The sequence below is a fragment of the Ambystoma mexicanum genome, chromosome 2q, assembly GCF_040938575.1.
Source record: "Ambystoma mexicanum isolate Mex_15411 chromosome 2q, UKY_AmexF1_1, whole genome shotgun sequence".
NCBI classification, from domain to species: Eukaryota; Metazoa; Chordata; class Amphibia; order Caudata; family Ambystomatidae; genus Ambystoma; species Ambystoma mexicanum.
In genome coordinates this window covers 280,993,347-281,009,875 of record NC_090924.1, presented here as the reverse complement: position 1 = coordinate 281,009,875, position 16,529 = coordinate 280,993,347, and the positions used below count along the sequence as shown (strand labels likewise).

General features: G+C 51.5%; 1 protein-coding gene across 8 annotated transcripts in view; it reads left to right on the top strand.

The window, feature by feature from the left end:
- Positions 1–16,529, top strand: part of TRRAP (transformation/transcription domain associated protein) — a 2,065,012-nt gene that overhangs the window by 791,020 nt on the left and 1,257,463 nt on the right. For all 8 annotated transcript variants that reach the window (XM_069647248.1, XM_069647247.1, XM_069647244.1 and 5 more), the window contains one exon: positions 10,384–10,505. In XM_069647248.1, coding sequence (XP_069503349.1) covers positions 10,384–10,505 — 122 coding nt within the window. The remainder of the gene's footprint in view (positions 1–10,383; positions 10,506–16,529) is intronic.

Here is a 16,529-nt window from a genome sequence, read left to right as displayed (position 1 = left end):
TGGAGGACTCCAGAAGTTTCTCAGGCCCATCTCGGACATGGCCCAGGAGAAGGGAAGCTCGACGCTCGGAAAGCTGTTCAGGGTCTGCCCTGGATGCCAGCTTCAGAATGTCTTCAAGGAGGACGAACACTCCCTTTGCCTTTACTGCCTACATGAGGACAAGACGCACGTGGAGAAGGACTGGGCGTTTTGCGGCAATATGTCGGAGCGGACCATGAAGGACCGCCATCAACGCCTCGCCAACTGGCTGGAAGGAAAGAGCCCGTCAGGCGAGAAGAAGAAGAAGTCCGAGTGGTCTTCTAAGACCTTTGAGGGCGCCCCGGCGACGGGGGTCCAACAGAAGGCCAAGCACCGCGAGTCCGCTGGCACCGGGAGCGCCGAACGGTCGGGCTCTACGGGCGCCAGGCAGGGCGCATCCTCCCCGGCGCCATCAACCACGAGCCAACGCTCTGGCTCGGGTAAGAGGAAGGCTGAGCACCCGGCAAAACTCCTGGAGAGACCCCGGTCGTGCCCTAAGGCCCCATCAGAGGGAGCGAGGTGGTGACCCTCCCCCCAAGGAGAAGGCGGTGAGCGCACCTAAGGTGGTGAAAGCCTTGATCCATCCGGCCAAGGCCTCTATCGAGACAGTCGCGGCGGCCCTGGCTCAGCCTGTGGAGGCTACACCAGTGGTGGCGACCCCGGGGCCCAGATTCTCCCTGCCACCGCGGAGGGAGTCCTCTTTCATGCCCATCGACGGGACCCCCGTGAAACCTCCGACGGAGAAGAAAAAGGGGGGGCAGGAGGTCGTCGTGGACTCGGCCTCAACCTCTGAGGAGGAGCTGATCGAAGTCTTAGGCCACGGCGCTGGCGTGGAAGAAGGCCATCCTGTCGGGAGGGACCCCGACGTGGAAGACGACGAGGGCGTCGAGGATGCCGACGGGGCTCCTGATCGCCCGTCGGATCTCCCTCAACCAGTGCCGCAAGACAACTCGGTGGCCATTTTGTTGGCTATACAGTCCTTATGCTCGGAGATAAGGACGAGACTGCCGTTACCACCAACGGAGGAACCGCTCCCGACGGGGGAACCGGAGCCAGGCCCTTCTGGGAGCCCTCGCACTAAGAGAAGGATTCATCCTCCACCTCCTTTTCAGCCATCGCGCCCTGTTCAGCCCTCCTCCCAGTCCACACACGCGGGGATGATACGGGGACTGACACAGCCGCGACAGGTACAGACGACGAGGTTTACGACGAGGATCTCCCGTCGTCACCTCCCACCCGGGCTTCCCCGCCCGACGAGATTGGATCGTTTCACTCCATGATCGCCAGGGCATCCGAGCTTTTCCAGCTCTGCCCGGAAGAGAAAAAGAAGGAAGGTTTCCTTTATCAACGGCGCGAGACCAAGAGGAAGACGGTCCTCGCTGTACCTCTACTAGACGACATTTGGGATGGGGGCCTCGCCCTCCTCAAGAACCCATCCACGACGCCGGCTAGAAGGGATCGGTACGAGAAGAAGTACCGGGTCCCAGACGCGGCCCCCTTGTGCCTTCGGGCACAGCCGACCCCGGACTCGGTCGTCTCCGCGGCGGCCAGGAAGAAAGCGGGGGGGGGGCGCAGCCTCTACGCCAACCTCCCCACCGGACGGCGAGGGAAAGAAATTAGACACGATGGGACGCAGAGTCATCTCGTCGGCAGCGACGACGATTAAGGCGGCCAACGCCTTGGCTATCGTAGCCCGCTACGAGAGGGAGTTGTGGTACAAACTGGCCCCCCTGCTGGACTTCCTACCAGACGACAAGAGGGCGGAAGCCCTAGAGGTCTTGCAGGAAAGAGAGGTGGCGTCGGACCACACCATTACGATTGCGACGGACATCGCTGACACTGGATTTCGCCAGTTGGGCAACGGCGTGTGCCTTAGGCGGCGTGGATGGCTCAAGGCTACTGACTTCCGTCAGGACGTGCAGACCAGAGTCTTGGACATGCCTTTCGACGGAAACAACCTGTTTGGGAAAACAGTGGACGATTCCCTTCAAGCCATCAAGGCGGACACGGAGACGGCCCGGGCTCTTGGGGTTCTTCAGCAACGGCGGACGCCCTTTCGGAGCAGCGGAGGCAAACAGGGTGCCTCCAAAGGTTCCAGCGGCGGATTTTCCACCTACCGTCAAGCAGCCCGTTCGTCGTCACAGGAAGCTTACAGGGGCAAGGCAAGTCAGGCGGACCCCGCCGTCGTCGCCAAGGAGGGCAAGGCGGCAAAGCCTCGTCGAAGCAGGACTGAACCGGCCGCGGGGTCAGGCCCCCACCGAAGCACCCCGGTGGGAGGCCGGCTGGCGAGCTTCGTCAGCGTGTGGGAGTCCATCTCCACCGACCGTTGGGTGCTGGACGCCCTAGCTCAGGGTCACGCGCTCGAGTTTCTGTGGCCAGGAAAGAACATCACGTCCCTCAACTTCTCTTGGAGGTAAAGGCGATGCTCAGGAAGGGCGCCATCGAGCTCGTCCCAAAGAGGCTTCGGGGCTCCGGAGTTTACTCAAGATACTTCCTCGTGAAGAAGAAGACGGGAGGATGGCGTCCCATCCTGGACCTACGACGACTGAACAAATTCATCAAGGCACAGAAGTTCCGGATGGTCACCCTCCAACGCGTCCTGGGTCAACTGGAGGAGGCCGATTTCCTGTCGTCGTTGGATTTGGAGGATGCCTACTTCCATATTCCCATCCTAAAGGGACACCGAAAGTTTCTCAGGTTCGTGGTCCCAGGGCGTCACTACCAGTTCAGAGCCCTTCCCTTCGGATTGAGGTCGGCACCCAGGGTGTTCACCAAGTGCCTCGCACCGGTGGCGGCGCAGCTGCGCCGAGGGGGCATCCACGTCTACCCCTACCTGGACGACTGGCTCATCCGAGCAAAGACGAAGGAGCTCGCCGTGGAGCACACGGCAAGGACCGTCCAACTGCTCACGGACCTGGGATTCTCCATAAACTACGGCAAGTCCCACCTGGTGCCCGCGCAAGACGCACTGTTTCTGGGAGCGAAGCTCGACACAGTGTCGCTTCTGGCCTCTCCGTCGGAGGAAAGGACGAGGGCCATCTTGGGCAAGGTGCAGCGGATGCTGGTTGCGGACGCGGCCAGGGTGAGGTCCATCAAGTCCCTCCTCGGAATTATGTCTTCTTGCATTTATCTCATCCGCCTGTGCAGGCTCCGGATGCGCCCGTTGCAGGAGTTCCTGGACGCGCGCTGGATCCAGACGACGGGCAGCTTCGAGGAGAGGATCACACTCGATGAGAGTTTCCGACGAGCGATCCGGTGGTGGGGCACCCGCGCGCATCTGACGGCGGGCATGGACTTCCAGACCCCCGGCCACCAGGAGACGGTGACCACGGATGCCTCCCTGGAAGGGTGGGGAGCGCACACCGAAAATCTGCACGCGTGAGGCCTTTGGCTTCCGACGGAGAAGTCCCTCCATATCAACGTCCTGGAGCTCCGTGCAGTGTTTTGGGCCCTCAGGTCCTTTCTTCCGTCCCTCAAGGGCAAGGTGGTGAGGATCTTCACCGACAACACCACCACCATGTTCTACATCAGGAAGCAGGGCGGTACCAGATCCCCAGCCCTGTCCAAGGAGGCGCAGGATCTGTGGCATTGGGCCGTCACCCAAGGGATGTTTCTGGTGCCGTTTCATCTGGCAGGGATAAAAAACACCATCGCCGACTCGCTCAGCAGAGAGCTGCGCTCGTGCCACGAGTAGGAACTACGACAGGATCTAGTGGACCGCCTCTTCCGACGGTGGGGCACACCCCAGATCGATGTGTTTGCGACGGCGACGAACTCCGAGTGCCGGAAGTTCGCCAGCAGGTTTCCCCAGCCGAGGAGCATGGGCGATGCTTTCTCGTTCCCCTGGGAGGGCCTGTTTCTTTACGCGTTCCCTCCATTGCCGTTGCTGATCCGGCTCATCAACCAGCTCAAGAGGTCACGGTGCAGGATGATCCTCGTCGCACCTGCGTGGCTGAGGCAGATATGGTTCCCGGACCTTCTGGACTTGTCAGCGTCCCCATCAATCAAGCTGCCAGTGGACGCGGATCTTCTCTCCAGGGAAGGAGGCGCCATCCTCCATCACGACCCGAAGTCGCTGAACTTGCAGGCCTGGCTCCTGCAGCATTAGAGTTTGGAGGATACGACATACCGGCCGACTGCAAAGAGGTTCTTGCAAAGGCCAGGGCGTCCTCAACTCTTAAATGCTATGGACACAAATGGAAGAGGTTCTCTGTCTGGTGCCACACACAGAAGATTAACCTTCTACGGATTACGGCTCCCCAGGTACTGCCGTACCTTCTGACGCTGGCCAAGGCTGGACTGGCGCACGTGTCCATCAAGATTCATCTTGCTGCGATCTCCCGATACACCAGAACCACAGGGCGGACGTCTTTGTGGTCTCATCGTCTGGTGAAAGAATTCATGAAGGGACTGTTCAGATCATTCCCGCCGGTGAAGGCTCCGGCCCCGGCGTGGGAGCTCAACGTGGTGCTGACCAAGCTCATGGGACCTCCGTTCGAGCCTCTGCACTCGGCTCCGTTGAAGTTCTTGTAGTGGAAAACAGCGTTTCTTGTGGCCATCACCTCCGCACGAAGAGTGGGAGAGATCCAGGCCCTTTCCTGCAGGCCCCCGTACTTGACTTTTCACGACACGAGGGTAGTGCTCAGGACGCACCCCTCCTTCATGCCCAGGGTGCCGTCGGACTTCCACCTCAACGAACCCTTGGTGTTGCCTGTTTTCTTCCCGTCGCCTTCGTCGCCGGCCGAAAGGACTTTGCACTCGCTGGATGTGGCTAGAGCGCTGAAGTTTTACGTGGACCGCACAAAGTGTTTTCGGAAGACGTCACAACTTTTTGTGAACTTTGGACCTGTCAATCAGGGGAAGGCTCTCTCGAAGGCCTCCATTTCCAGATGGTTCTCCGGCTGTATCATGTACTGTCATCGGTTGGCAAACCGACCGCTGCCTGGCCGTCCGAGAGCCCATTCCACCAGAGCGATCGCAGCTACCACGGCGTTCCTATCTGGTGTGCCCTTGCTGGACATCTGCAGGGCTGCTACGTGGAGGTCGACGCACACCTTCACGAAATTCTACTGCGTCGATCGGGATTCCAGGGAGGAGTCCAGGGTCGGCCAAGCAATGCTGCGCAACCTGTTCGCCTAAGGTGAGCCTGGTGAGGAGGTAAGAATTGCTTAATGTTGAGTTTGATGTAATGCTTAATGTTGAGCCTTTGCCACCTCCCGTGGTTGTGCATGTGTGTACTGCTATGTATTCTTTATTCATGAGCATGTGAATCCATGCCAGACCCCATGCTGGAGAAGGAACAAGTTACTTACCTGTAACTGTTGTTCTCCAGCATGGGTCTGGCATGGATTCACATGCGAACCCTCCCGCCTACCCCTCTGCGGCTCTTCACTTGGTCATACTGCCACTTCACGTGCTACCAAATCTGAAGATGGCTGCCAGAGGCGGGGCTTAGGGAGAGGGCAGTCATTGGCTGTGGTCAGTATGACGCAGAGATCAGTGATTGGTTACTACTACGAAAGACAGATCAGAAACGAAACTGATACTGATTTTTTCTTTACCGAGGATTCCCAGCCTGACGACGTGGAATATTCATGAGCATGTGAATCCATGCCAGACCCATGCTGGAGAACAACAGTTACAGGTAAGTAACTTGTTCCTTACTACTAATCAGTACTAATCAGAATGATTAATGGATAACTGAATCCCTAAATGGGTAATGATTATCTAACAATGGGTAATGATTCTCTAATGATAACAAACCAGGCTTCACCATACTATCTGCTTTTACAATACTACAACTGGAACAGAAGCCAGCTGGAACCAATTTCTTCAGAACGAAGGTACTGTAAACTAAGAGGTAGCTGTGTAGCCGTGCTAGCTCTCAGTTAAGACTTGCCTTGTTGCCTTTTGCGAGTTGCTTGCAGCTTTGCCCCTCACAAGCCTCCCAGCTTGTGGCCCAGCAGTGATTTCATTTCTTACAAAGATTTCTAAAACGTTGTGCAAGACTTTTTACTTACCTTCAAGAAGAACTTCAGGTCACCTAGACTTCGCTCACGTGACATTGGCTGTGCTGGCTCCCTGATAGACTCTTCTAACCTCTGACTTTGTGTTTTGATCTGTCCCTCCAAAAAGTTACACATCCTATAACTTGTGTAGATGGGAAAGGGTTAATTTACTTTGCATTGGGGGGGGGGGGGTCAAAAGTACTTACCTGCTTAAGAATATTTGTTATCCTTTGTTTTATTCCCTAAACCTTTTCCTTTTGACACCAAACTCCGTATTGGTGCCAGTGATATATCAATGTCCACAGTGTCCTAGTTAATTAAGTCACCTCAGGGTGTAGGAAGTGCCTGTGTGCCATCCCAAATGGGTATCTACTGATTTATTGAAACTGAGAGTGTGTATTTATTGAAGTATATTTTTGTGTTACATAATTGCTCTCTTATACAGAAGGCTTATTTAGATTTCCCAAGGTTTAAATACCCTCTCTGGGATAAACTACTGTTTCCCAGAGTGGTAGAGTGAAATTGACTCTACTCAGCATTGCACTTGCTAGACCCAGCACACCCTATCTTACAATAGTGTGCTGGAGGGGTTACGTAGTATCCCCTGTGTCTAAATGCTCATGTAACATCTTTTATTTTACCCTTTCCTCAATTGATTGGCTGGTGGCAGTGGTTTGCATTTACCGCAACCGTTAGCGGACCCGGTAACTTTAACCGCTAGAGCCGACATTTTCAAAAGGTCATCCAGCCATTGTTGTAAAAAATGGTGCCTGGTCTTCTTTTTTTGCATGTCTTTTTGGAAAGGTCCTTCTAGAGTTTTTCTCTGCCCGCCAGTCTGGAGGATCTTCCAAAAGCTTTAGGCCAGTTTACAAAGCAACGCGCACAATCTGTTGTCCCTCTCCCTGGCTCTACGGTTTCTTGCAGCAACTCTGAGGAAATTCAACCAGCTCCGAGATGGGTGTCCAGGTGGCTTACTTGGGAGTTGATTGGTCCCACCAACTCCAAGGGAGAAGTTGTCCTTGCAGGGCTTCTCTGTCGATGCGAACTTGGCGATTTGGGCCTGCAGCAGGGGTTCACCAGGCAAACCAACGGTCTAGGAGTTGCAGCAGCCGTCCTCTTCAAGCTCTTCTTCGGTTCCTTCGCCCAGTGGTCGACTTTGCCTGCCAAGCCAAGAGACTCGCCTTTTATTCAGTTCTCTCCCATTCATTCCAGCCTAGCTGCCGCTCAACCAGCAGGATGGCTGTCCTTGCCGGACAGTCAGCCAACCAATTGTCAGAGAGTGAATTTGGGTCTCCTAGGAGACTAAGCACAGAGAGTTTCGGGCACCTCCCTCACTTCCTGTCTACCCCAGACACTCTGGAGCCAGAGGCGGGTTTCACTCCTGAAGCCTGCCAAAGGCGAATGAACAAAGAGACCAAACCTGGTTTGGCGCGCAGAGAAAAACCTGACAAGGACCTTTCCACAAAGACATGTGAAAAAAAAAAAACGACCAGGGACCATTTTAACAAAGGAGGCTTGTGTGCCATTTTGAAAAACAGGGCTCCCGCTACAGGAGCTGCGAACAGTTCGCGGTTGGGTACATCATGGTAGTTCATTGCAAAACCACTGCCACCAGCCGTTCTGAGAGGAAACGGTAACATATAAGATATTACATGAGCATTGACACAAGGGATACTAAGTTACCCCTTCAGCACTGTATTGTAAGATATATTTTGGTCTAGCAAGTACAATTCTAAGTAGAGTCAATTTCACTCTACTGCTCTGGGAAACAGTTTATCCCAGGGAAGGTATTTAAACCTTGGGAAACCAGAAAGACTTCCTGTGTCACTGCACTAAAGGTGCTTTGTGACACAATTGTAAAAGATGATGCCTCTGGAGTTTGTTAGACTCAATAACCAAAAGAAACACACTGCATAACACCACATACAAATACACGAGAGTGGAAAAAAGGGTCTCACTCTCTCCAGGTTAAATAATTCAAGTCCTCAAAATCCAGCAAATTTACTGGGGGTCTCTAAGGTACAGGGAATTAGCACATTTATGAGAATCCTCCCTAACACTAGGGCCCCTTGAGGTCTGAAAGGGAGGACTTTAAATTGAAATAATCCCCGGGGAGTGGAGAAAGCTTTTTCAACAGCCATGTGTTCTTTCAGGCGTTGTGTGGTTTGTGACATGGGGAGGGCCTCTTCTTCCGTCTCTTCCCAGATTTCCTGGACCATGTTGAAGATGTCCCTCGGGTCACATCCATAAAGAAGTTCTTAAGGATAGAAACCCAAGGAGGTTTGTAGAGACTTTTGGGTGGCAAACACAGCCCAGGGGATAATTGTGTCCCAATTGAGTCCATCAGCTTAAACCAGCTTTGTAAGAATGTTTTTCAAAGTCTGTTTAAAGTGCTCTACTAAACCATCTGTCTTTGGATGGTACACAGAAGTGCGTAAGGTCTTTATCTGGAGCATCTCTTGAACGTCTGCCATTAACTTGGACTTAAAAGTAGTGCCCTGATCTGTCCAAATCTCCTTAGGAAATCCCACCCGTGACAGGTTAGGAATTAAATGTTTCGGGATCTGTTGTGAGGTGTTCCTTTTCAGCTGGAATGCTTCTGGATACCAGGTAGCATAGCCTGCAATGACTAATATATATTTGTTCCCCAATTTCGAAAACTACAACAGACCTACAATATCCATCTCGATACTCGAGAAGGCCACCTCAATAACAGGAAGAGGTTGTAATGGTGCTGGCGGTATACTAGAGACTTTACAATAACATACATTGATGGTTTCAGGTTGGGAGTAGAAATAAGTGGTTTCAAGTTGGGAGGAGGAATGAGTCAATAGTCCCCTGGATACTGTGGACAAGGGATTAGGGAGGTGTTTCACTGGATGGGAGTCCTTATCCCCATGAGGTCCTCCCACTTTTTACCACCCGTAGGGGGCCTTTTGGGTAGCAGCCTCACCTCCCTAGCCTCATAGGGAAGGGCTCCCCTCTGGGGAGTAGTGATGATCGTGTGAATCGTCACAGTGCATGCTAGGTTTTTGCCAAAAGTGGTGTCAGAATTTCATCCGGGCAGAGCATCGACCTACCAGCGTTTTACCCTCCACCACATCTCTCAAAGGACAAGGAGAGGCTCCACAGATTGGATCCCAAGAGGGTGCTGTATTTCTGCATGGCTAAAACAGGCTCTTTCAGAAAGGGCAACCAGTTGTTTGTTGCATTTTTGAAATCCAGGTTGGGGCGAGCAGTTACTAAGCAAATTATCTCTCACTGGATAGTGCTGTGCATTTGTGAATGCTAGCAGACCATGGGTAAGGAGGTGCCAGCAGGACTTAGGGCCCACTCTACGAGAGGGGTTGCGGCCTCGGCTCTTCAGATAGGAGTGCCGGTTAGAGACATTTGTCGTACAGCAACGTGGGTTCTCTACACATGTTTGTCAAGCATTCCAGCTTGGACTTGGTCCATGGAGCAGCTTTTTGGTGTGACTTCCAACCCTCCTCCAGGATGGCTAATGCTTTGAGAGTTCATCAAGATGAGGAATCTGTGGGAGAATGCAATCCATTATACTTACAAGTAATGTTCTTTCTATGGATTCTTCTCCCATAGATTCCTCATCACCCTCCCAGCTTTCCCTGCTTAGTCGTAATTGTGTGGTCGCATTGGGTGAACTGATGACCAGAATGCTCAATTTCGGGCAGCAGCAGTTGGCTGGCAAGACTGCCCCACTTCTGGTTGCATTTCAAAGTTTGAAATATGAAAGAAAAAGGTAAGCAAGCAATGGTTGTTTGCTGCTGCTGTTGTTTCTATGCTGTTCCCCATTACTGCATTTTTCCTCTCGCAGGCTGAGCCCTGGGTGGGGATGTGGGGGGGGAGGAGGGGGTCTCTGGAAGAGGAGGAGGAGGAGCTGGAGGAGGAGGACCTTTTATACAAGGTCATGTCTTATCGAGTAATGGCGTGGCTGTTTCCGACAGAGTAGTTAGCGACAATATTGAGCGGCACTACGCCCTCTATCGAAAACAATTCAGAAAGCTGATGCCGGATAGCTGTCTTATCAAGATGAGGATTTTATGGGAGAAGAATCCATATAAAGAACATTACTGATAAGTAATTTCTCCTTCTACTTGAATGTTTAGCAGAGGTGTGCTCTTTGGCCCCTAGCTCAACTACTATTTTAAACGATTATGCCTTAATTTCCTCTCCTGTAACTTAGGTGTAAGCTTCCTCCATTTTACTAAGGGTGCATAGAATGAGGGGACGGGATGTCTTGAGATTCCTAAATATAGTATAGAAATCAATGTTTGCTTTTATGTTTGTTTGTATCCTGTGTTTAAAAGTTAACAGTGGATGGAATCGTTTGAATTTTCAGATGCTTTAGCTGCCTGCAATTACTTACCTCAGTCCAGAGAAAAGATCATTGCTGCACTCTTCAAAGCTCTTAACTCCACTAATAATGAACTCCAAGAAGCCGGAGAAGCATGCATGCGAAAGGTAAGTGACGTGAAAGCAAGACTGCTTTCTCTTGCTTTATGTTGCACACTACAGTTTGGCATTTCTACTCTACCTGTGGGGCTCTTGTGTTTCGGTAATACAATGCTGTTTGTGTGATCTCACTGTTTGCATTCAGGCATCAACCCTTTTAATGATGCATACTTTCATATGACACTCTATGGATTCTTAAAAAGTCACAAAACTCCCCAACACAAATAAAATGTCCACTTTATATCTAGTATGATTCTTTTTTTTAGATGGATGGATGTGATAAACCTGAATGAGTGATTATACTCTAGGAATGGCTTGCTTTTAAATTATGAAAGTATTTCTTGTTAGGTTCTGTAATGCTCCTTTGATAGTGTATGCTTCGCAATGCAGAAGAAAATGTATTTGTATACATTCTGTCTAACGTATATTAAGTGTGCTCTGTATGTGCTTATCTGAACCCTTCACTGCTCTCAGGCCGACGTAAAACTAACACCCTCTCTCACTCACACCAGGACTTATTGGGGTATTCCTGGAAGGAAGTTCTGGCGAGGATCCTTGACCAGAACTCCACTAATCAGGGTCAGGCAAGGGAGAGGTAGGGCAAGGACTTTGCGCTTGTTAAACACTATGGCGATAGATGAGGGTCGTAACAGGTATGTTTACTTACCCCCTGTACTCTGATTCAATCAGGGACCACCGTAGAAGTTCCTGAAATTGCCTGGCCCCCTTTTCTCGTGCTTTGGTTCTGATGAAGGAAGTCCAGGGTTCTCAGGTGCAGCGGTTACTTTTGGCATTGGGTGTCTGGTCCGGCTAGTCAGCAGTTCCGTGCTTCGATAGATCAGTTCTGGACATTGAACAGCTGGACGCCTCTATTGGACTGAACAAAGGACCTCCGCTCTGGCGACGACCTACAATGGCCGCCCGGACATGAAGCAAGTGGCGATCAGCAGTGGGCATTGTTAGGGAGATTCATCAGTGTTATGTTTAATCCCCTCTACTCGTTAGACTCCCAGCACTTTTTGCTGGACTTTTGGACATTTTTCCTGTTCTCCTGAATGAGGGGAGCCTTTTTCCCATCCTTCGTTTTTATTTGCTCTAACCATAGGAAGTCTGTTTTTTATGTTTTACCTTATTTTATGGAGTCTTCCTTTCCTCCATCTCTCCTAAAGGAATCTGTTTTGCTTTTGCAGCACAGAACACCCTATGTCTAGTGTTGCTGAAGACCCTTTGGGTTTCGTTTTCTATTCTTTCATTTTCCCCAAGTACTACTGTTCTTAAGGAGTGAGGGACACTTTGTATCCTTCCTAAAACTTTAACTTATGAGATATTAGCACGCCCCACCTTATGTGGAGTGCTAAGGGAATAGCTAGTGTCCCCTTCTCTCTGCTTCTGTAACTTTTTGGTTACACTGACAGCCCTATATTTGTGGCTAGTGGCAGTGGATGTGATTTACCAACATTTGTGCTTTATTCCACTGCATGCTGTATCCCTAGCCCCGCGTAATGCACAAAAGGGTTGCCTATGTTCTAACATGATGGATCCTTTCTTTTGTCACTATTTCTTATATGTTTGTCTTTTGTTCGCCCTTATACCATTCTGGGACAGCAGAGGTCTGAATGTAAGTTTTGCCTTTGGCTGGAACCCTTTGTGTGGCCGCTTAGGCTCCAGTGTGTTTGTGAGGACAGCAAGCAGGGTGGAGTTTGACACTCCCTTGTCTGCTGATGTGCCTGAATGGAACCAGTTCCCACTTAGGGATATAACGGTATAACGGTATACCGTTAAAGATACCGTGAACCACTTAATTGAACAATAATAACCGTCACATTGTTTATACCGTTATACCGTTCATACCGTAAAGTGTGCTTTTCAATCTGATTTGGAAAGGCTGCAGTAAGCAAGTGCTGCGCAGTATTGGTCTTGCACTGTTGGATGTGCCGTCTGCCAAGTAGTTTCAGTTGGAGCAGTTTTTAATGGCATTCCATAAACCACACGTGCCTGACACAAAATCAATATGTTAGCAATAGGAAGAATAGATACAGTGCCAAGAAGGAAAAGGGTTTACTTTGGGTTGGCGGCTTTGGGGTTTATATATTTATAATGGATAATGTTCTCTAAACATATGGCAATGGGGGATTTCCCTGGTTCTATCATTGAATTTACATATAATAAGTCATACTGCGAAATTCACTAATCTCTGGGGGTATTCGCTGCTGCCATACCAAAGGGTAACATGTCCGTGATTACTGAACGCCTTTTGGCCCGCAAGTAAACTAAAGGCTGTAACGTAAAGAGAGTGCGTCTGTGTGTGTGTGTCTGTGTGTGTGTGTATATGCGCACAAGCTTATACTACCATCAGCCTCCATTGATCGGTGGCATGCAGGTTATCAAGATGGCAACATGTTCATCTTCACCAGTAGCCAGTGGGGGAGCATAAAGCCTACATGACCACTTAAGAAAAGCTATTCAGTTTGCTTTGCCAGTTGCAGCAGGGCTCCCCCCCCCTCCTCCTCCTCCACACGTGTGTTTGTGTTTGGTGGAAGCAAGGCATTTCAGTGGAAAGTATGTTGAAAAGCCCAATTCTGGCCCTGGGTGCCTGGTTTTGTTTGTGATGCTAAATCTGTCAATTTATGACCTTTTAGAAAATATTTGTTAAGATTCTTTAACTCCACCTGCTATACCGCGATAACCATGATATACCGTCATTTGGCAAGAAGGTTATCGTACCGTCATAAAACTAATACCGTGACACCCCTATTCCCACTGGGGTATGGCTGTCCTGATTGCACTCTTTAGGCCCATGATGCTGAGAGACCCTGGGTTGGATGGCAAAGACATTTTAGAGCAGCCTATCAGCTCCCTTGTGTCAGTCTTACGCCCCGAAAGGCAGGCCCAGCACGCTGGTATGGGGAAAAGCCCTGTCGACAAAGACACACACACATACCACACACAACCCCTAGCTGCCCTTCGATCAGTGCATCTAAGGTAGGCTGCGCGATAGAAGTGGGCACCTGAAAGCCTACCGACTCCACGTGTCGCAAGCCTGCTGCGCTTCTGCTTTCATACCCAGCGCATGGTGAAAAAAGTAAACGGGTGCCGATTGCCTTGCCACTTATCCCTTAGGCAGAGCATGTTTCGCGGTCGTTGAAACAAGCATCAAAATCTCAAAAGACGCTTAGTAACAAAGTGAAACACATAGTAGCATCCCAGGAACACTCTAAAGATGCACCAGCTGTCCCACAAGAGGGTGCTAGATATTCTAAAACCACCTCCCTTGTCTCAATCTTTACAGAAAAAATGGCAAAGGGAAGATCCAGAAGCTGTAGTGTTCCCACTGGCAGAAACCCTTAAAACAGGTCCTTGGACTACAGAAAATTTCAAAGATACAATGGATAAGGTTTCATCCTTTGTTTCATTTCTCCAGCATAGGGTCTGGCATTGTTGGGACAGTTTGTCTGAAGTCCACTAAGGGCTTAGCAAAATCATTCAACTGAGACAGTACAATACTCCACCACCTGAGTATATGGTAGCGTAGACAGAACAGCCAGGAGAGAGAGAAGGCTGTAGGAAGGTACAAAGAACTTGTAGTATACCAAGGGTTCAGTAGAAACACTGACAATCAGATGTATTAGACAAAATAAAGGTTTTTTTGTATTGTATTGTATTTTATTTATATAGCGCACCAAGCCCTTAAGCATCTGGGCGCATTTCTTACTGTAGCAGAAGTCATTTACAATAGCATACAGAGGTACTCACACAACTATTTTTATAAATACAATACTCTTACGTCCCGTCCGTCCCTTTTCCTCCATACTGTATGGGCGTCCCTTCCAAGGGACGGGAGCCGGAACCTTTTTCACCAGAAAAAACCTTCTTCCCCTTTAAATTTGGAGGTGTGCGGGGACGCTGCCCTGACACCGCCCTCCGGCGCCACACCCCAGTCCACTTTTCTGTGTCGACGGGAACGGGCCGTATTCACCAGCGCTCCTGGGTTTGGCTTCAGCCATGTAATTCCACGCGCGGATACTTCCTCTCTTTGTTTTATTTGTCTTATCTATCATTCAGGTACTCGGTCCTCAGACGTCACGCTCCTCCCCGGAGTATGTCAACTTCTACTGCGTTCAGCAGGTGTCCATCCTGCAACGGGCTCTTCCCAACTTCACACCCCCATGCCCTCTGCCTACGTTGCCTTGGCTCAGACCACGGTTGGCAATCATGTTCGGCGTGCGACTCGCTGTCCTCGAAGGTGCTGAAGAACAGTCTAGCCAGGTGGAGGGAGCTCTTCCAGAAGTCGCCTTCAGAGGATCTTAAGAACTTCGTGAAGCATCAAACCAGGCCCAAGGTAGGGAAAATATTTTCTAGCGCATCCCACAAGGGAGACTCCTTCCCAGGGACTCTCCCGTGCGAGAGGGCCCGCCAGGTCCTTCTACCGGCACGTGTCTTGAGGCTGCAACAGCTACCGGCCTTCGGGTCGATGGCTCCGCGGATCCTCCGGGGCGCAGTGTCGAGGGACCAGAAGGTTCTTGTACCGGGTCTATACCCAAGGGGCTACGCCCTGTTACCGGCAGAATGGCCGAGGGGCTACGCCCCATTACCGGCAGTACGTTTGAGGGGGCGCCTAAACGCAGCTCTACCGATCCACGGGTCGAGGGTGGCACACCTACCGGGCTGAGGAGCAGGGTAGGCCTTGTGATCCACACGCAAGTGTCTTGAACGAGGCCGGGCCCAGCGGGCCGAGCAACACGTCGCAGGCACGTGGCAGGCAGCTCGACAAAATGGCCGGCGCGCCAGAAGGGGGCACACGTCCCACGCCATTCCACAAATTCGGTGATGAACTAGTGTCAAGGCGGGACTGGCTTTAAACAGGTACGTGGCCTACAGTCTACCCTTCATTTGCGCAGGGCAACTTTCCTTCCGTCCATATGGACAGGGTATGCAGCGGCCCCAGCGGCCCCCTGCTACCCTGTCGGTACCCCTTGCCACCTCTTTGGCCAGTGAGATGCTTTTCAAGAAGTTTCTCGGCCTCATGAGGTCTCCTCAGATGGGACTTATCAAAGACGCAGTCAGGGAAGTCCTCCCCGCCATGCTAACGGCACCACAGTCTCCTCGATCGGGCCCCGGTGCAGCCGCCTCCTCCGGCTCCACAGCCGCGGCCTCCTCAGCCTCCGGCTGCCATCTCAGTACCCCAGCCTCTGGCGCCATCTTCTACTCCTCCACAAGATCCTCCAGATCCGCAGGATACGGACGAGGAGGAGGATCCGGGCATGCCATCCTCAGCCAGGGCCTTCCATGAACATCTTGCTGGCCTGGCAGAGTACCTGGGCCTCCCCAACCAGAGGTCGAACAGCCGGCACACTCCTCGGTGATCGCTGCAGCATCACTATACTCCAAGCCTCAGTTGTCCTCAGCCTCCTCCTCTGCGGTGCTGCTAGGCAAGGAGGAGCAAAAAGATCTACTCCAATGCCTCCTTGCACCTGCGTCGGGCCAGCGCAGATGCCATGCTGGCTGCCGCCAACCAGCGGTTATAGCAGGAAATTGCAGATTTCCTCCCGGAACTCCCCACCCAATGCCAATCACGCTTTAAGGCGGGGCTAGCGGAAGCCAAGCTCGTGGCGCATGACCTCATGGAATCCACAGTGGCTCATATCGATACCTCAGGCCCTGCCATTTGCATTGCCACGGACATGAGGCGAACAGCCTGGCTCAGGGCAACGAAGTTCAACACGGATGTCCAGGAGCGCATTCTAGATCTTCCGTTCAGGGGGGCCTCTTACACTCCTCTACGGACGAAGAGCTGGACTAAAAGAACAGCTCACACACTGCAAAGTCTTTATCCATTCTTACTAAGACCACGCCCAAATCGTACACCCAATCTCAGCAGCGCTTGGAGAAGAGTTGTACCTTTGGAGTGTTTTGCGGCTTCCAGGAACGCAGATCCAGGCAGCCGAACTGCTCTCCGTCTCAGAACCGGCGCAAACAACAAAAGGGGGGGGGGATTAAGGGCTTTTTCCAGTCCAGCCTCCGAGGGAAAGAAGG